Source organism: Penicillium psychrofluorescens, assembly GCF_964197705.1.
Source record: "Penicillium psychrofluorescens genome assembly, chromosome: 2".
NCBI lineage: Eukaryota > Fungi > Ascomycota > Eurotiomycetes > Eurotiales > Aspergillaceae > Penicillium > Penicillium psychrofluorescens.
The window spans coordinates 4339793-4358829 of NC_133440.1; the positions used below are offsets into that span (position 1 = coordinate 4339793).

A 19037-nucleotide genomic window follows, 5' to 3' on the forward strand; every position below is an offset into this window, starting at 1 on the left:
GGAATGAATCAATAAATAATTCTCCCCACCATACACGTCGTTTTCTGACAAGTCCAACCGCCGTCATCGGGGCACTGATTGGTCTCTCCGGATCGGCTGACAAAAACAGACACGGGAACTGAACTCAGGTACGCGATCCAGACCCGCATTCCCTTCTTTTCCACCTCGCGCTCTTGAGCACGTCGCCGTATGTCTGCTGCTGCACGAAACTTGCCGTCCTCCAGAGATACTGATTGCCATGTCTGTCTCTTAGTGAATGATAATCCATCCCCCTGCCTCACCTTTCAATCCCATTTCGAGGGCTGCGTGAATGTAGCCCCCTGGCTATTTTTTACCGGTCCATTGTGCCGCCGCAACTATCTGAATCACCTCGCCGACCCCGGCACCATTCGCCATGAATCGGTTCCGCCGACATAAGAAGGCCAAGGAGGTCAAGGAGACCCTGGACGGGCTAGAAGGTGGCCAGGATACTGCGCCGCCGCCGGCCCTGAGTTTTGAGAGTTTGAAAATAAAGCACAGCAATGCCTCCAACAACACCGACCCCAACCTGGACTTGTCGTCCGCCCTCCCTTCCTCCGACGATTTTCGCACCAGCTTGCTCATGCCGAAGCTGTCCGCCCGATTCAGCATGCTGAGAGAACAGGACGATCCATCTTCAAAACTCGGCAAGGCTAGCGACGACAGCGTTCTGTTTCCGAAGCGGGTCTCGCGTCTGAATCTGCTGAGCCATACCCCCAATGCGTTGGCGGACATCGATGAAGTCGAATCCAACGACGGCAGTCGACCCTCGCTCGCATTGGGCCGCGCTGATTCCTATTTGTCTGGGGTGTCTGGTGTGTCTGGCGGAGATGGAGGATACGGCACCGGCGACCGATCACCCGGCGGGGGCATCATGAGTCGTGGCCGACGCACGGAAGGCAACAACCTGTTTGGGGGACGCCAGAAGGTCTATAAGATTCCCGTCCGCTCGCCCGGCCCTTCGCCGAACCCGAACGAGGCCAGTCCTCGCGGAGCAATGGGCAAGGCTGTTTACGAGAACGATTTGAATCTGTCCACTTTCCAACGGCTGCGACTGAAGGAAAAGGAAGAGAGAGAGGCGGCCGAGCAAGCGGCACGGGACGCAATGCCCCGGGAATCAGACGATGCTCACTCGACTATCTCGTCCACGAAGCGTACCACCTACTCCTCCACTGCCTCCGGGCCCGCCACCAACGCCCGCACTTCGACCGTTGCAACTTCGATTGACGAATCGCATAACATCCAACCCCAGGCTGCTTTGACTCCTTTGAGTTCAACTCCTGAACCCCCAGCCGATACTGCCCGGACGGGAAAGCCACTGCCCCTGCGTTCCCACCGCATGTATGGCCAAGGATTAGCCCAGGCAGCCCAGAACCAGCAATCTTCGACCTTGAGTCGCCTAGAAAGCCTCAATCGCGCTCGTGCTGGCACTCCCGATTTTCCTCCACTGAACCGCAACTTTTCCAAGAGCGCGACCAGTTTGCGTGACCGGCTGCAAAAGCTCGCTGTCGCAGATCCCGGCTTCGCGCCTCTTTCTGCGCCACCCGTGCCTCGCGACAACAGCCCTTCGCCATCCGGGTCATCGAGGCACCAACCTTCCACAGAGACGCTGACCAAGGAACGATTCTCACCAACGGCTACCGGATTCGGGATGACACCTCCACTGAGTCCACCGACAAGCGAAACGGAAGACGGTGCGGCACTGGCTGCCGCTGTCCAACCGGAAGATCATGGAAAAGCCACCGCTATGGGTCTATTCAACAAACCTGCCACCGCATTTGATGAACAACAATTCTCTCGTCGCCAGCTCCTGATGTATCAGGGACGGAACACACCTCCATTGCGGCGCCCATCGCCTCCGCGCCGAGCTCCACCACCCGAGCCTGCCGGCCGTCCTAGAGGCTTTTCCAAGTCCAGTGTCCGATCTCGAGCCGAGTCTGCTTCGTCGCACTACAGCAGCGATCCCAATCGTAGTCTTGATCACTCCAGGGCCTCGAGCGTGGAGGCCTCCCCCCGTCGACCTAACATGACCAGTTTCTATGCCGCATCCACCGCCAGTGAATCTGGAGATGACCGAGACGAACGTCGCTCTTACGAGGTGTCATCTGCAACGTCTTTCGCAACGGAATACGGCCATTCTATGCACCCTTCCACTACCACAGCATCCAAGCCGGCCACCCCAACCGGAGATCATCTGGAAACTCTCCCTGAAGTCACGTATTCGGAAGTGGGCGACCTCAAACCAATTGAGGAGCACGAAAGTATGGACACGCATATCACCGCCGAACGGCCTGATTCACCGACCATGCAACCATCTGGAGCAGACTTGTCTGGAATGGTTCAAGCTAAATTACGCCGCGAGAGCGACATCTACATACCTTCTTCATCTTCCGGTTTTCCCACGTACCGACAGGGTGGCGGCATGAGCGACTCGAGCACCCAAGACTCATTGCTTCGGGAGTCGGCCAACCCGCCTATGCCGAGCCACCTCGAAGAAGACGCTGTGTCGCCCCTGAATGTCGGCCCTGGAACGTCCGGGTCTCAAGCAGCCTCCAGACAGTCCGGGGACGACTCAACCCCTCGTGATAGCGAAGACTCAGCTGAACCACGCGCCTCGCCCGAAAGTGCCAGAATGCTGAATGACGCCTCGTGGCAAAACGAGCTGGCACTCCACCATCGACGAGAAGGTAGCACCGAGACACAGAAGGAGCGAGAAGAGTTTGCCATTGAACTGGCTGAGAGACGCAGAAAGGTTCAGGAGAAGATGCGTAGCGTGACCGAAATGGACAGCCGATCGAGCAGTCCTATCCCAGGTCAACAGACCCCAGAGTCGGATCAGCCGAGACCTGGAAATGCCTTCGCACTGCTGAACAAGAAACCCAGCAAGCCAGGCTTCCAGAGATCCGACTCCAGGTTGAAGATGTTTGGCTATGGAAATACCTCCGCGCCCTCCTTGGTGCAGGATGACGCACCGCGTGAGGAGGAGTCGCGCTCATTCAACTTTGGCCGCCATTCCAGCTCCAGCTCCCCCAATGTTGGCGAACGGTCGATCCGGTCCCGCATGCCGATTCTTAGCCGCAGCCGCAGCCGTGATGGTTCGCCTGCCGGCGATATGAGGTCTCGCTCTGGATCTGATGCCTCAGCGACAGCGAGCCGGTCTAAAAGCCGAAGCAGATACCGTGCTGAACGCGACGACCTTGAAACCGTGGATGAGGGCACGGTTATCGCGCACGAGAACTTCGTTGCGCCAGAGAATTTCGAACCTCGCGTCGTCCCTTCAGTCCCCTCCTCGGCTCGTCCCTCAATGGAGGCAAGCGAGCCCGCCCCCTTGTTCGACCGCACCGCGTCTGCTGCTTCGGGCAGATACCGCAGCGCTAGCCGCTCTGGTGCGGCCACCCCGAGCTTCCAGTACGAGCAACCATTCCAGTTCCCTCGGCCTGGCAGCAATCCGCCCCCGCCCTCCATGATCGGAGTATCCCCACGGCCCTCACCGGCTGCACCACCCTATTCTGCCAACGCCACTCCTCCCCTCGACGACATACCCTCTGAGCAGTCTTCTAGGCCTGGCTCTGCCGCAGGCGGCGGTTCTTACGTGCTCTCTCAACGCGCAGCGGGCCATAACGCACCCCCGAAACGGCCAGTGAACAAGAAGCAGATCTCCGAGCCGACCTTCCTGTCCAGTACATCCAACGTCCCGACCGTCGGCTTGCCCTCGCCCTCAAGCCAATCCCCGACTCCCCCTATACCACCACGGAACCCACGCAGGCGAGGCACACAGACCATCATGGACGCATTCAAGAGTGACAAGACTGACTCGCGCACTTCCTCACCGTTCCCCACCGTCGACGAACAGAGCACATTCCTAGACGAGGACAAGCGCCCCCGCTCTCGCAACCGTCTGCGCAAGATGTCCAGCGAGGGCGGTGGTATGAACGGACGCGCGCGCAAGGACTCGCGATCTGGCTCTGCTCCCGCCGTCCCTGCATACCCGCCTCCTGCGATCCCTGTCGATGGAGGCATGTTCTGATTGATATACTGCTGCTTTTTCTTAAACGCTCTTCATACAGATCTAACATTAAACCACCTCCTTGTCATCCCATGTCTTTGTGGAGTATATACACAGTGTGATGTGCCTATCTCTCTCCATTTATCCCTTTTTCGGGCTCTTTCTTTCCGTTCTTGTTTCCTTTACTATGATGACTGCCTATATACCACCTGGTGCGTTTCTTGAGCGTTTGTTTTTTTACTACCTTTCTTTTCCACTTGCAAGTGCAGGCATATGGAGTAGCACAGTGGAAACATATACATTATATTCTTTTTTCTGTGGTTTGTCATGTTCTTTTAAATAGAGCAATGTAGTCCCATCAGGGTTCGAGAGACAATCAATGACTAGATGGGGACACCCGTTTCGAGATTTCGAGACGTACAGTAGCCATAGCGCTGCCTGAGGATCTGGCCTGAGGCAGCAACTGCAGCCACTCTGGTTTGGTCGCATGGGCGTATCACGTGGACGATGCTAGCCCTACTCCGCTGCCTAAATATCTGGATACAGAGCATTTGTAGCTAGAAGCGCCAACGAGAGTGCCTTATTTCACAAAATAAAACCTAGAATGATAAAAGCAGACAACAAGAAATTATTCCATGTAGTGAAAATCACTTCCACTCTTTGTTGTGGGCGTGCGTGGGCGGAACTGTGAACAATACGGCCCGCATGTTCGGCTTCATCTGTAGAGCGTTTTTGGTAACGGCTCGTCGCAATACGGCGTAACCCACGATGATAATTTTCAAAATATCCCCTTATCCCAAGTCTCTTCTTTCTTCTTCACCACTTCTCATCATTCTCGCCATCCCCCACGCCTGTGTCTCATAGGCATCACCTTTCATCAACTCATCTCCATACCCGCTTTTCTCAACCCCCAAAAGCCTCATCTTCAAAGAACAACATCTTGTACCCCATCAGGGGGACCACCAGGTCCTCACTCTCTCTTCTCAAGCCCTTCCTCCTTGAACCTCCATCCTCGACATTAACTCCCCTTCTCAACTCCACTCCACCCCTCCAAGCCTTCCCCCACTTGTTCAGCATGGCGCCCCTTCACTCGCGCTTTGAAAGCAGCACCACGGATTTGTGGTCCTGGGAAGAGCGCAAGGAGAAAGCAAGGAAAGCAAGACATGTGTTGAAGTTCCTCGATGGGGAGGAGGTCTCCTCCGTCCCTTCCTCTCCCACAGAGTCCGTGGGCGAGCAATCTCCAATTCCCTCGCCCACGGCGTCAGAGCAGAATCGAGACATCAAGGACGTGATGAAGGATTATTTGACACAGCGGGTTCTTGCATGCACGGCCGTCACAGTGGCCAGACGCGAGATCTATGATATCGCCACTGAAGATGATGAGGCAAATGTCGTTATGCAGACCATCCTGAATCAAAAGCTGCTGGAAGCGCAGGAGGCTTATTCCTATATTGATGGCTCCTCCGAGGCGGGTCCGTCGCGACAGACCCCGAGATATCCGCCGGGTCTGGGCCTCGAGCGCGGCGAAGAGGAAGAAGCTGCTTCCAGCCAGACTGAGACCATTCTTGTCACTTATCCAGCGGATTCGACTACTCCTTTTGACAACAAGGAAAAAGAAGAACCAATCCACAGCGAGGCCGAGACGGAGACGGGGGACTACGAGCCGAAAGAGCCTGAGGAAAGCAGCAGCCACGGCAACGAAGAGGCCGCAGAGACCGACAGTGAGACTGCAGTTGCATCTGACACGGCTGGCCCCCTTTCTTCAAAAGTTGGTGAGCATGTTCGCGCAAAGCCTCAAAAGAGTGGCCCAAAGAGCACGAAGAAAAAAAACCATATCAAGAAGAAGTCACAGATTCGAAAGAAGGTAATCGGCACCCGTCGCAAGGCAAAAGCTCGCCAGGACCAAAAGAAGATCAAGGACGATGCCAAATCTGAAAAGGACGAGGCAGACAAGGCGGCCAATTCCTCTGTGGCAATTTGCCCTGGCTCTTCGTGTCCTCAGACAGACGTAACGGATTCTGAGTATGATACTGATGATAGTTTCAAGATTATCACCGGTGACGAGCTGCCGGAGTCTGAGCGGCGTGGACGCCGGGATACGACCGACGACGACGAAGAGTCCGTTGAGCCTGAGATTCAAGAGCCTTCAAAGAGCCGGCGCAAGAAGGAGAAGAAGAAGCGAAAGAAGAATGCCGTGCGGGAGGCTGCGCGCCTCGCGCAGCGTACTGCTGCTGTTGGAGCCTCATACAATCCTTTCATCCCACTTGCATCCATTGGGTCGGAAGCCACGGCAAAGGGGCCACAGATGGAGCCTGAGCAGGAAGTGCCTGAACAGGAGAGCTCGCTTTTTGTTTCAGCGGTCGAGAATTTTGCTCCCGAAGACGAGCAGTCAATCGCTCAGATTCAGCATGGTGATCAAGAGCCTGCGGAAATTGGCTCGGCGCATCAACCTGAACAGGTGGTCGAAGAAACCCGCTCGGAGGAGTCGGCCGTGAGCAGCTTGACGGTTGATTTGAATGTCCACGTGTCGATCGATGATATTGAGACCAGTGTGAGCCCTGAGTGTCCTCTGACGGCCTTAGTGGAGGAGAACGAGGAAGACGCTTCTTCGTTGGAAATCGGCGCATCCGTCCATATTGTGGAGGAGACAGGCAATGCCATTGAACTATCTTTCGAGACAACTGCTGTGGACAACTCAAGCGGCTCGACTACCGTGGTCAACGAGCCGATTAATACACCGCTCGCCGGCGAGCCGCGGCCGCGCCCCCCATCGCCGCCAAGTCCCCCTCCACTTCCGCCGCGACCCACCAGATCGCGTACCCTGTACTATGCAGAGGGTTATCCGGTTGTCAATCCTCGAGCCGTGTGGCCCAATGATACTGCTTTGCACCACCTTCGTGCGCGATGCGGCTTCCACCCGACATGCTGCTACCATCGGCCGCGAGGTTACGGCATGCGTCCTCCTGGTCGGTCGTGCTGCTGCATGCACCACGCTGGCGATTGTTGCCAATGCCACTCCATGGAGACAGAGAGTAGTGGAGTTGTCTACCAGCACTTCGATGGAACAGTCACTTTGCCCTATGTGCCTGAGGATCTGCGCAGTCGAACTCCCAGCCCGCCACCGCCTCCGATTGTTCTCGAACGAGTTGACGATCCTTTCGTAGACGAGCAGGATGAACCTGAATTCGATGAAACTGGATTCGATTCTCGACTCTTCTCAAATATGCTTGCCCGCTTCGGAAGCGTTATGAATTCCTCCGGGCCCGTGACGGCAACGGTCCGGGCTTGGGGAGACGGGCTCCGACGCACGATGATTCTTATTGACGGTCAGGCGCCTCGGTATACTGAGGTGCCGTATCCTGCTCTTCCTTCAGAGGTTGACAATGAGGAATTGGATGTTTCCAATGTGGCCGGAGATATTCATGAACCTGCGGAGCCAGGTCAGTCGGAGCAGCACACTCCTGAAGTGGTGGAGCCTGTGGCGCAGGAAGATCATATTCAGGAAGATGGAGAAACTGTGCAGCAGGAGGAACATGCTCAGGGAGGGACAGAAGCTCAGCAGCGAGAGGAACATCCCGAAGAGGATCCACCCATTCAAGTGATTTGGCAAGTGCCATTGCCCGATAATCTCACTGAGGAACTAGAGCCGATCAGCATTGCAATCAATCCGTCATCTTCTCGCGCGTCGACGGAGACGGCGGCGGAGTCTAATGTGGGCAATGAGAAGGAGAACGCGAAGGAGAAGGACGAAAAGTCTGATGGTCTGGTGAAAGAGCTCAAAGATGAGAATGAGAAAGCGGATGAGTCGCACAATGGCGCTGACAACCAGCCCGACAAACAGCAAAAGGAAGAAGAATCGAACGACGATGAACCTGAGACCAGACGTCCCGTTTTCCGGCCATATGTCCCCCGTGAGATTCGGTCCCATTCTCAGCCGGCGTGCAAACCCAAGGAGATGATGTTTTCTCGAGTTCCTTCTTCTGATTCACTGGCCGTGGAACACACGCGGTTGATGGTTGCGCCCAGTTTTGTGCAGCAAGCCTGTGCAAATCCGGAGGGGGGAGGAAGCTGGGCTGAAGAGATGGACAGAGAGGCTTCTTCGGCTGCAGATGCTGAGGCACCTTCGCAAAATCAAGAAGATGCAGCAGGGTCTGGAAATATGCCGAACAATGAGCAGCAGAGTGGTGATATGCAGAATGCAGATGGTGCTGGGGATTCAGGCAATGGCAATGGCAATGGGGGAGAAGGAGGAGGAGGAAGCAATTCGACTGAAGAGCAGGAACCATATCATTTCAACGAGTACCAGCACATTCAGTGGCAGGACCCTCGACCTGTTTTTCATGGTCCTCTGCTGCCTCAGACACCTGAATTTTCTTCTTTCCTGCCACCTCGCGACTCCCCTTCTCCTCCACACCTTCACCCTCCACTCAGCAATATTCAAACCTACTACTCAGACAACCTTATTCTGGCCAGGCCTCCGATGCCCCCTCTTGCTATCCACGTCCGCAAAATGTATGGCGATACTAGCATCTCGGACTTGGAGATCGTCTTGCACCTGGACTGGGCACCTCTAGCGTCTATCCCACACCCCGTCCACAAATTCATGGTCCAGAGCAACCCGACTCTGCACTACATTTTCACCCAGCTCAGCATCCGTGCTGGCGCCGAGGTCAACGAGATCCACGTCCATGGCGGTTTTCTGTATCGCGGCATGCACGCCTTCGGCATGGCCCTGAAACACCTGTACAGTTGGCCCCTGTTGACCAACAATGACCTGCGCGTGTGCACTCTCCATTCCATGGGCATAGAGCAGCAGCCCTCCGTGGCTCACCCCACCGTGAACCCTCTCTATCTCGACAAGGCCATGGTCGACTACGCTTTTTTCTACGCGGCCACTGGTGCCTTCCTGGGCTACTCTGATATCGTGCAGCGCGGCATGGACATTGCTTTCACGATGGTGTCATGGGACACCATCGAGCAGTTCCTGAGCTTCGGCGTACGCATCAACGAATACCTCATCCGCTGCCTCGACGTTGCTCCCGTGACCACAACTGCCGCCTTCGACTTCGAGGCGCAGAACAAGCAGCTGCAGCGCGTCTGGGGTGAACGCATGACGAACTACTCGCTGGAGTACGTCCTGCAGGCCGTGGACCCTGACTTTCCTCTGTGGACCAAGGGCCGATCCGAGATCGTGCCGGACCGCATTCCCATCCCGATTCGCACCCTGCCCAGTTCGATGATGATGAATCCTGAGCTGCTGAACGTTCGCTTCGGCGAAATGCCCTCCATCAATGACGGCAAGCCCTCCGAGTCCTTCATTATCATCCCGTGCATCGCCTTGATCACCCTCCCCTACGCCACCCTGCAGCGTGGACTGGCCATTCTGCGCAAGCGCAAGGCCCTGACCAACGACCTTCTGAAGAAGATCGTCACCGAGCGTGAGGAACGCCGTGTGCGCGCCATCCGCTTCAAGAACCAGAACAGGCCCTACCCGCTGGATCCCATCCCGGAGGACCAGCTGAACGAGCTCGGATACCGTGAGTTCGTGGTCCCGGCTCCGGCCCAGGAGGGCGACACTCCCCAGGCGGCTGCTCAGCGCCCCGGTCTGCTGAAGCGGGAGTGGAAGGGTCTGGATCCACTCAGCATGGACGACATGATTCCCCGGGCTAGCTCTAACCGGCCTACGGCGGCTACGGGTGATGCCAACTAAACCATCAAACGAATGAAATGGCCGTCACTCCGGCGGCAGTTGACGATCAGATGTGAGACGAGCGTGGAATGTGTAAAGATTAACTGGGAGTGTTGATTGAGAGATGTGATTACGACGACATGTACAATTTCTTTTCTTTTTTTGTTTTCTTCTTCTTTTCTTTTCTGTATTGTGTACCAACCATGTTGAGTTTACTTTTCATTTCCACTATTGTAGTAATTCCCGTATCTTCGATTGATTTTCGTAGCCCTTTCTATATAAACTGTATATACGCTTCAAACAAGCAGGCATGTATAGACAAACGCCGCTTACATCTTGTCGGGGAAACCAAAGTTCACACCGAAGGGAGGGAAGACAAAGCGCTGGAAAGACTTGGAGGCAGCCAGCTGATCGCTGTACTTCTTGATGGTAGCCACATCATCAGCATCAAGCTTAATGAGGTCGGTGCGGTTCGCCTCGATGCGCGAGGGAGTGACGGACTTGGCGAGGACGGAGGAGCCACGGGCAACTGTAAACATTAACGTCAGATTTGTTCCCCCAATCAAAGGGGTATAAAAAACATACTGTGCCAGCTAAGCAAAACCGTCGCAGGCGAAACGCCGCGCTTCTTCGCAACCTCAACAATCGGCTCGGCCGTGAACAGCGGGCTGCCGGTGCTGCCGAGCGGGCTGTACGCCGTAACGTGGATGCCCTTCTGGTTGCAGAAATCCACAATTTCCTGCTGCGGCAGCGAGGGGTGGTTCTCAATCTGGTTCGCAGCAGGAATAATGCTGGCCTGGGGCAGGAGCTCCTCTAGGTACTGGACGGAGTAGTTGGAGACACCGATGGCCTTGGTCTTCCCGGAGCCGACGAGCTTCTCCATGCTCTGCCAGGTGGTGACGTGTGAGTGGCTGTGGATGATGTCGCGCTCTCCGTTGGGGAGCTTGGGGAAGATGGGGTGGCTGCCTGTACATGATCATATCAATACTGTTGGTCTCAGCAGTAGTTTCAGAGTCGTTGCTGACCGTTCGGGTTCATGGCAATTGGCCAGTGCATCAGGTAGAGATCGACATAGTCCAACCCCAGGTTTTTCAGACTGGTGTCGAGTCCTTCAGAGACACGTGCGTGGTAACTATTCCACAGCTTCGTGGTGACGAATAGGTCCTCGCGCTTGACGATGCCGGCGTCAATGGCCTCCTTGATGCCCTGGCCGACCTCGTGCTCGTTCTGGTAGCACAGCGCGGTGTCGATGTGACGATAGCCCACCTTGATGGCGTGAAAGACCGCTTTCTCGACCTCACCGGGAGCAGATTGCCACGTCCCAAGCCCTAGGGCAGGGATCTCAGCGCCGGTGTTCAGCTTAAAGTGGATGTCTGCAGCAGCCATTCTGTATGAGTGTGTCTGTGTGTGTGCGTGTGTGTGTGTGTGTGGGTGGGTGTGAAAAGGAAGGAAGCAAAGAAGGAGAGGAATGAACAAGTAACCCATCCCCCACTACAACCCCCACCATAACCACCCCCACAGGAAAATGATTACTCCATCAATCACAGTTTCGCTACTCGATCCGATTGATTTAGCCGACGGCCGACAACCCACCAGGAACCGGCAGAATTTGCTCCATGGAAGGCGGTCACTCCAAACTCCAGGCTTAGTCATTCCATCGGAAACCAGAATCCTGGGCCGATCGCCCTGACATAATAGCAGATCCACTCCTCTCGTCTCGGAAGCCAGAATCCGCGATGTAGTGGAAAAATGCTTCCACCAGGCGCACAATGATGCCAACAGAGCGACGATGATTGGCTCTGTGGCACCACATGTCTGGGGAGTCGCCGCCGTGCAAATTAATGTCGGAAATGTAGACGCGATCCACCGATCGAGAGCAATATATATGGATGCGCCATCGCCAGCTCTCTGCACGTCACATATACCCACCTTATTTTTGAAAAATTGGTCTAAAAATACATTGCAACACCATGGCACCCATCGCCACAGAGACCTTCAATACGAAGCGCGACGGCCAGGCGCTAGAAGAGACGTCTGACGCCATCGACGAGGTGAATGTGCTCAAGGCAACCAATAAAGATCTCTACGAGGCATCCGAGTTCGACAAGAACAAAGACAAGACCCAGTTCCGACAATATGAAGACGCCTGCGACCGAGTCAAGAACTTCTACAAGGAGCAACACACCAAGCAGACGGTTGCGTACAACCTCAAGGCCCGACACGAGTTTCACCGCAAGACCCGCGCGGAGATGACGGTGTGGCAAGCGATGGAGAAGCTGAATACGCTCATTGACGAGTCTGATCCCGACACCAGCCTCTCGCAGATCGAGCACCTGCTACAGTCCGCCGAAGCGATCCGGCGAGACGGCAAGCCTCGCTGGATGCAGCTGACCGGGCTGATTCATGACCTCGGCAAGCTGCTCTTCTTTTTTGATGCCCGCGGGCAATGGGATGTGGTTGGCGATACCTTTGCTGTCGGGTGCGCTTTCGATGACCGGATTATTTATGGTCGGGACTCGTTCTGCGATAACGAGGACTTTGGGCATGAGATCTACGACTCCAAGTTCGGCATCTACTCGCCCGGCTGTGGGCTGGACAACGTCATGCTCTCCTGGGGCCATGATGAGTATCTGTATCACATTGCCAAGGAGCAGTCCACCCTGCCCGCCGAGGCCCTCGCCATGATCCGCTACCACTCGTTCTATCCCTGGCACAACGCCGGCGCCTACCACGAGCTGATGGACGACCATGACCGCGACATGCTGCGTGCCGTCAAGGCATTCAACCCGTATGATCTGTACAGCAAGAGCGATGACATTCCCAGCATCGAAGAACTCAAGGTAAATTTTTTCTTCTCCTTTCGGTACAATTCCAAGGTAACTAACTATCTTGCAGCCGTACTACCTTGAACTCATTGACGAGTACTTCCCCAACAAGGTCATCAAGTGGTAGATGTTTATAATGTGCTTTTTTTTGTTTTGTTTTCTATATTAGATTCCCATCTTGTGTTGATATTACTCTTCACTTCACAAGAAGCATTCATGTCATGAGCCTGTTTTTTTTTATGATGTAATTGTCTTACGTGTCAGGATATTTTTATACCCACAAACAAATTCATCACGAGGAGACGGTGCTGTAGTGACAATGTTCCGTACGGTTGCCAGCTCTGGTCCGTCCTCAGTACCTGAGATACGAATTTCATTAGACAGCATGTCCAAAACATGGAAGCTATAAACATAAGTACAGAATGTATTATTAGGTGGCCGCTCGCCCAAACGAGATACTGGTCGATCCGTCGCGCAGTCCAGCGATGACCTCGATCTGAAAACCTGTGTCCTGGTGTGCCAATAGTCAAACGGCAATTGTCCGGAGGAAAAATGCCAGTTATACAGTCATAGGGCTGCCTGATATTTGCATTGTTTGTGACCTATTCGGGTACCTGATGGGTCCTGCGGGTTACCCATCTGAACCTATTACCCATCGCGGGTTGGGTCGGGTCGGGTAATGGGCCCGATGGGTTCTGCCGAAGTCTAATCCAGTCAGACGGACTACAATTACCCCCATGGGGTAGGGCAGTCATGTATCGATTGGAAGAAATTTGCATTGAGGCTAGCTGTCCCAACGCGAAACAGGGTGCGCCTTCCTCTTCATTTGGTTAACAGCCCCGAAGGCCACATCATTCCCAGCCTCAACAAGAAATCGACCCTTAACTTGTCAGGACAAACTTCATAGACGAGATATCCAAATTGACCTGGATTTCTTTAATGCTTTTCTTGCCTAATTCAGCGCAGTGGTCAATGAGCATGTGGGCAACTCCGCGGCCATTCTTGGAGCCCAGAAGTGCGAGGAAAGACTCCGAGGGGGGGTTCCCAGGACGAAAACCGTACCAGGTGTCGCCACACTCCTCGTACCGTTTCTGGTATTCCCGTCGGCGGACTGCTTCCTCCATGATGACTAGAGTGCTCGTCGTGGAGATGGTAACCCTGTATATGTATCTCAATCTGGAAAGAACACTGCCTGGGAAGGCCTTGTACTGCTGGAAGGCAACTTCGGACCAAGGGAGAAGCGCATTTGCTCCGCGAGTCTGATGATCGGCAAGAATGACCCCTTTTTGCAAGGCAGTGTCGAAATAATAGTAGTTTTTATAGTTCGATGTCCCCACGTTATCTTGCCGGACATCAATATACTCCCAGCCTCTGCGCGTGTTCACCCCGTCCGATTCGAGGGGAGCAACCATCACATTAGGCGGACGTGCGTTTGTGTTGTCTACTATAGTCTCATATCGCTTCAGCCGTCTGCCTGGGTATTTGATACCCGCGGGAGGGTTGTCAAGAGCGATATAACGTTGGAGATTCGCCCAAAGGGCTCTCCCCTTCTGCACGGCTTCAGCCCAAGACAATTGCTGATCTCTTTTCTCTATGTCCACATCAGACACTTCGGGAAAGTCTAAGAATGTTTCCCGCACGGATTTGGCTCGCGAACTTGGATGGTCGTTGGAATTATAGATTGGTTCTATGTGAAAGCCACGACATGTTAGACCCAAGGTAACGAGTATCTTAAGTTGTAGCGCACTCACCACGGGATCCGATGTCTCTCGCTGTCCTGCCAATCTCAGGGTTTAAGGCATGGATAGCTCTAGCTGAGACAGATAAACAGAAAGAAAACGCCGCGATGGCCACCAGCAACTTCACCGAGCGGATATACATATTCGGATTGTTGTATCGATGGTTCAGACGAGGGGTTCTGGGTTGTTGTTCAGACTGAGGGAAGGAAGAGAAGAACAACAGAAAGGATAGAAAGCTCCCGGCTTAAATCGTTTTGAAAATTTGGTCAGTCGTGGCTTCGAGTTCGGTTTTGAATATGGCCCCCTTTTAGTTCCTTTCGGTCATGAAACGTAGTTTCTTTATTTTAACGCTAACAAGCTGATCCTGTCATTGCCCGAAGTTACGGTGGGCCGTAGTTGTAAGAATCCTCAGTCCTTCAAAATCCTCTGTCTTTCAATCGCTACACTATTGACTCTGATACTGTAGGCGCTAGATAGTGCAGGTAATCATTTTGAACCTGCCTGTACTTAAAGCAACCATTAACCATTGTATTCCTCATGTTAGTGGATAAGCGCAATCTGACGTTGCTGTCGTGAACCAGAAGGTGGCATAACTATACCTTGGCTGCTTGGTGGGTTTGGCCCACGACAGTGGGATCAGGGATAAATATAGTTCAAAACTAATTTGTGCCTATAAAACTTACGGTTTACTGTTTACGTTCTTATCAAAGCTTAGACTATCCGCTAAGAACTGGAGTGAGGTCAGGAGTGGAGAACGTGGATTGCCCAAGAGAATCCTTCTGTTGGGGCCATTGGGACCTTCAGACTCCAACAGAGTGATAAGAGTCCAATCTACTTCTCAACAATCCCTGCTCACTTGGAATCGGTTGGGCTTATAGGAATTGTCCATAGAATCTCGCAGCGGTTTCGTCGCAATAGATGGCATTAAAGGCAACCTCTGTAACAATTTACATTGTCACTCTCATTGTAGTAGCTTGACTATAGTCTCGTGCCCGAATTCTGCCGCCCACCATAGCGGCGTTTGTCCGCTAGAATCCTGGGAGTTAGGTTTGACGTTTTCTGTGGCGAGCAGCAGCTTGACTACTGTCTCATGCCCTTCTTCTGCCGCCCACGACAGCGGCGTCCGTCCGTTATAAGCATGTAAGTCTGGATTGACGACTTCCGAGGCGAGCAGCAGCTTGACTACTGCCTCATGCCCTCCCACGGCCGCATACAATAGTGGTGTCCATCCGTCAGAATCCTGGGAGTTAGGGTTCACGCCTTCCGTGGAGAGAAGCAGCTTGACCATTGCTTTATCCCCGTTCCGTGCCGCCCACGATAGTGATGACTCTCCATTGGAATTCTTGGAATCAGGGTTGACACCATCCGAAGTGAGCAGTAGTTTGGCTACCTCGTTATGTCCACTCATTGCAGCCCACAATAGGGGCGTCTGTCCGCCAAAATCCTGGGAGTCTGGGTCCATGCCCCCCATGGTGAGCAGTAGCTTGACCACTTTTTCATGTCCATTCATTGCCGCCCACGATAGTGGCGTCCTCCCGTTAAAGTCGTGGGAATGTGGGTTGATTCCTTCCGTGCCAAGCAGTAGCCTGACCACTGCCTCGTAGCCATATTGAGCCGCCCATGATAGGGGTGTTCGTCCGTCAGGGTCTTGGGAGTCAGGATTGGTGCCCTCTGTTGCGAGTAATAGCTTGACCAACGCCTCATGTCCATTCCGTGCCGCTAGTGACAGCGGCGTTTCATTAGTTTTAGATAGAGATTGGGCATGAGCTCCTTGATCTAGCGATCTTTGAGCTGTCGCTTCTTGCCCATGTTTTGCAGCCCACGATAATGCCGAACTTCCAAGTTGTTGTACATCATAACGATAAAGATAGGGATTCATGAGATTGTAAAGGTAGGTATTTGTTCGAGCAAAAGCATTTATATGGCCCGCGAGTTCCAGATCCTCTGCGATGCACTGCAGCAGTTCATTTGGTAAACGAAGGAGCATTGCAAAAGTATTCGCTCAACGGGAAATGAGCTGAGGTAGACGGAAGGTAAGGAGGGGCACAAAGAGGTAGCAGTGTCGTGTAAAATACAATATTCAGAGTCTCGCTGATGTCATGTAAGGTACAAGCCTAATCCTGCGAAGCTAAGGATCTACTACTATGCCATATCTAGATTAGCGTGTTTGATATTAGGGTCCGGGAATTCAAGTATGATAGGATTCCTCCCTATTTGTGATCCAAGAAAGGCGTCGCAAAATAATGCCGCAGCCATTTCAACGCTGTACGACACCACACCAGAGGCTGGTCGGTCCCCTTGATCTTCACCACTGGTAGTTCGATTAACAGGCTATCCGGCTGTTCCGCCAGAAGTAGATAGATGGGTGGAGAAAGCAGTCTAAAGTTGGCAGAGTCCTTTTAAAATGATTTGCGCAAGGATTTGAATGTGGCGCTTTTGCTCCTTTGTGTCGTGCTTGAATCCAACCCCATTCCGCCCAAGCCCCACAGTCGCTGTGTATACCTTGGCAATTCCCTTCTCCCGAATAGGCCTCGAGATGGGGCCGGGCGGTTCTAAATTTTTGAACCCAGAACCGCCCTTCGTAGATCCGCAACTCTCCTATCTCAGAACCGCACCGCCCCACGAGTCTACGCGGTTCGGAAGCGGGTCGATCCTAATAGACCCGCAAATGCATAGTTTTACAGGGTCGAGTGGCCGTGGTTGGAGGGCTGCGTTTCGAAGGACAAAGACACAAGTCCAATGATTTAGGTCCAACTGTCCCTAACCGTGGCCCACATTCCTAGTGGACTTTAGGCTAGGGCCCATGATCCACTGGGGCCAACCGTCCGTCAACTAAGTTACTAACTATTAGGTTAGGAGGGTCATTAAAAGGGCTCAGCAGGTGTAGAATAGTGGTGCCACACGGCGATTAAGCGGCGACTCGCTCTAGGTGTTACGAGTGGAAAGGCCTTAGAACCGGCCATTTTCGGCGTCAATTTCACAGGTCCCCATATTCTAGGTGTAGATAAACCTATAGGCAAGACGATGCCTTTGCCAGACGGCTATATATATCTCACTTTCTGTTCCGCTACATATGTAATAGGGCGATGGCTTTGTCGGACGAGTAGCACGACCCCGCAAGTTTATAGGGAGAACCCATGGCCCTGAAGTCGATCGTCTGTTAGTCTTGCCTATGAGTCGGAATTAATATAACTTTGCGCCCATAGTATTTTTACTATCTTGATTGACTTCTTCCCCGGAAACGGGTTCCCGAGCTCGTGGGATCAACATGTGTATGCACATCCACAAATCTATTTCTGGCAAGGTGCAGCAGAACGTATATTGGTCAATTTGTGCTAAATGTATGTACCTTCTATCACACAAGGTCTATCATGCCGTCATAATCCTACCCGCAAATCTAAAGGTGCGCAACTTCCGTCCGGTTTCCCTGGAGGTCAAAGAACATCTTCTTCCCCGTAATCAGCGACTCCTGCAGCGCAGAACCAATCCGCACAGCCTTCACCGCAGACTCCAGATCAAGCGGCAGCGGCGTGTTATCCAGACAAGCCGCAGTGAACTCGTTCGCCTCCGTGACGAACGCGTACTCAAAGCGGTCATAGTAATGCTGGGGGATCTCCCTGCGCACGCCCGTGTCATCATAGATATGTACATGGTTGATCGCCGGCTGCGAGTTGACCGTCAGTTTGCCGCGCGTGCCGATGATTTCCGTGGTATCTTCCTGGCCCGCGGCCATCATCCGCGAGGCGTAGAAATAGGCGATTCTGCCATCGTGGAACTCGACCAGGCCCACCGCGTTGTCGCGATCGTTGTGCTTGCGGAGGTCGGGTTCCACGGCGGTATTGCCCACCGCGGAGACGGACTTGACCTTGCTGTCGGCGCCGAAGAACCACAGCGTCAGGTCGATGTCGTGAATCGAGCAGTCGACAAAGATCCCGCCTGAGAACTGCGCGTACGCCACGAAGAAGCCTGTCGGGTCGAGCTTGTCGCATGTCTGGCTGCGCAGCACAGAGGGGACTCCGATTGACCCAGCCTTCATCTTCTGTTCGGCGTCTCGATAACTGGCATCAAATCGCCTCGAGAACCCGCACATGACTTTCAAATGCGGCTTTTTGGCCGCTACGTCGATGACGGATTGGGACTGTACATCCATTAGCCTCATGCAATCAATATCTGTGGTTGTTTCGCCGCCGCTCGCCCCGCCTGCCATGCTTGCCTGCGCATGGCGGTCCGGCTCATTTGTATTGTTGGAAGATAGTGAATGCATACAATTTCAACGCTGGTACTCAGTGGTTTCTCGCACAGGACATGCTTCTCGGCTTCCATACCCTTGATCGCCTGCTCGGCATGAACACTGGTGGCACTCGCGATAACTACCGCCTCGAGCCCCTCCTGCTTCAGCATATCGTCGTAGTTCTGATATAATTTGACCCCGAACGGGGCGAGGTGTGTCTTGGCCCATTCCAGTTCAGCCAGGTCGGGCGAGCTGGCGGCGACCAGCTCTGCGCGAGGGGTTCGTTCCAGGAAGTTTAGAGCGTGCCTTTTGCCCATTCTGCCGAGGCCGGCGCAACCGATTTTGAGTCTGTGGGCGGACATATTTTGTGTTTTGTTGTATAGGAGGATTATTGCAATCAATTGGAGGTGAGTTGAAGGAAGGAGTTGAAGGGAGAACAAGGTGAAAGGGGAGTCTCAAGTAGTGCTGCATGCGGAGGTTAAACAGTTCCCCACACATGATCGGAATTCGCGGGGTGGAAGCCACTTTC

At 53.7% G+C, this 19037-nt stretch overlaps 6 protein-coding genes across 6 annotated transcripts; 3 read left to right on the forward strand and 3 right to left on the reverse strand.

The window, feature by feature from the left end:
- Positions 1 to 394: 394 nt before the first annotated feature.
- On the forward strand, positions 395 to 4045 carry PFLUO_LOCUS3803 (uncharacterized protein; the record flags this gene model as incomplete). The annotated part of the gene is made up of 1 exon (XM_073781087.1): positions 395 to 4045. The coding sequence occupies one exon, from the start codon at positions 395 to 397 to the stop codon at positions 4043 to 4045; it is 3651 nt and encodes a 1216-aa protein (XP_073637878.1).
- Positions 4046 to 5099: 1054 nt separating this feature from the next.
- Positions 5100 to 9734, forward strand: PFLUO_LOCUS3804 (uncharacterized protein; the record flags this gene model as incomplete). Its single annotated transcript, XM_073781089.1, has 1 exon — positions 5100 to 9734. One exon carries the CDS (start codon positions 5100 to 5102, stop codon positions 9732 to 9734), a length of 4635 nt encoding a protein of 1544 aa, XP_073637879.1.
- Positions 9735 to 10042: 308 nt separating this feature from the next.
- On the reverse strand, positions 10043 to 11099 carry PFLUO_LOCUS3805 (H/ACA snoRNP pseudouridylase subunit; the record flags this gene model as incomplete). Its single annotated transcript, XM_073781090.1, has 3 exons — positions 10043 to 10242; positions 10299 to 10679; positions 10739 to 11099. The coding sequence occupies 3 exons, from the start codon at positions 11097 to 11099 to the stop codon at positions 10043 to 10045; spliced, it is 942 nt and encodes a 313-aa protein (XP_073637880.1).
- Positions 11100 to 11683: 584 nt separating this feature from the next.
- Positions 11684 to 12665, forward strand: PFLUO_LOCUS3806 (uncharacterized protein; the record flags this gene model as incomplete). The annotated part of the gene is made up of 2 exons (XM_073781091.1): positions 11684 to 12553; positions 12609 to 12665. 2 exons carry the CDS (start codon positions 11684 to 11686, stop codon positions 12663 to 12665), a joined length of 927 nt encoding a protein of 308 aa, XP_073637881.1.
- Positions 12666 to 13419: 754 nt separating this feature from the next.
- PFLUO_LOCUS3807 (uncharacterized protein) lies at positions 13420 to 13662 on the reverse strand (the record flags this gene model as incomplete). The annotated part of the gene is made up of 1 exon (XM_073781092.1): positions 13420 to 13662. The coding sequence occupies one exon, from the start codon at positions 13660 to 13662 to the stop codon at positions 13420 to 13422; it is 243 nt and encodes an 80-aa protein (XP_073637882.1).
- Positions 13663 to 17674: 4012 nt separating this feature from the next.
- PFLUO_LOCUS3808 (uncharacterized protein) lies at positions 17675 to 18825 on the reverse strand (the record flags this gene model as incomplete). The annotated part of the gene is made up of 2 exons (XM_073781093.1): positions 17675 to 18415; positions 18544 to 18825. The coding sequence occupies 2 exons, from the start codon at positions 18823 to 18825 to the stop codon at positions 17675 to 17677; spliced, it is 1023 nt and encodes a 340-aa protein (XP_073637883.1).
- Positions 18826 to 19037: the final 212 nt, after the last annotated feature.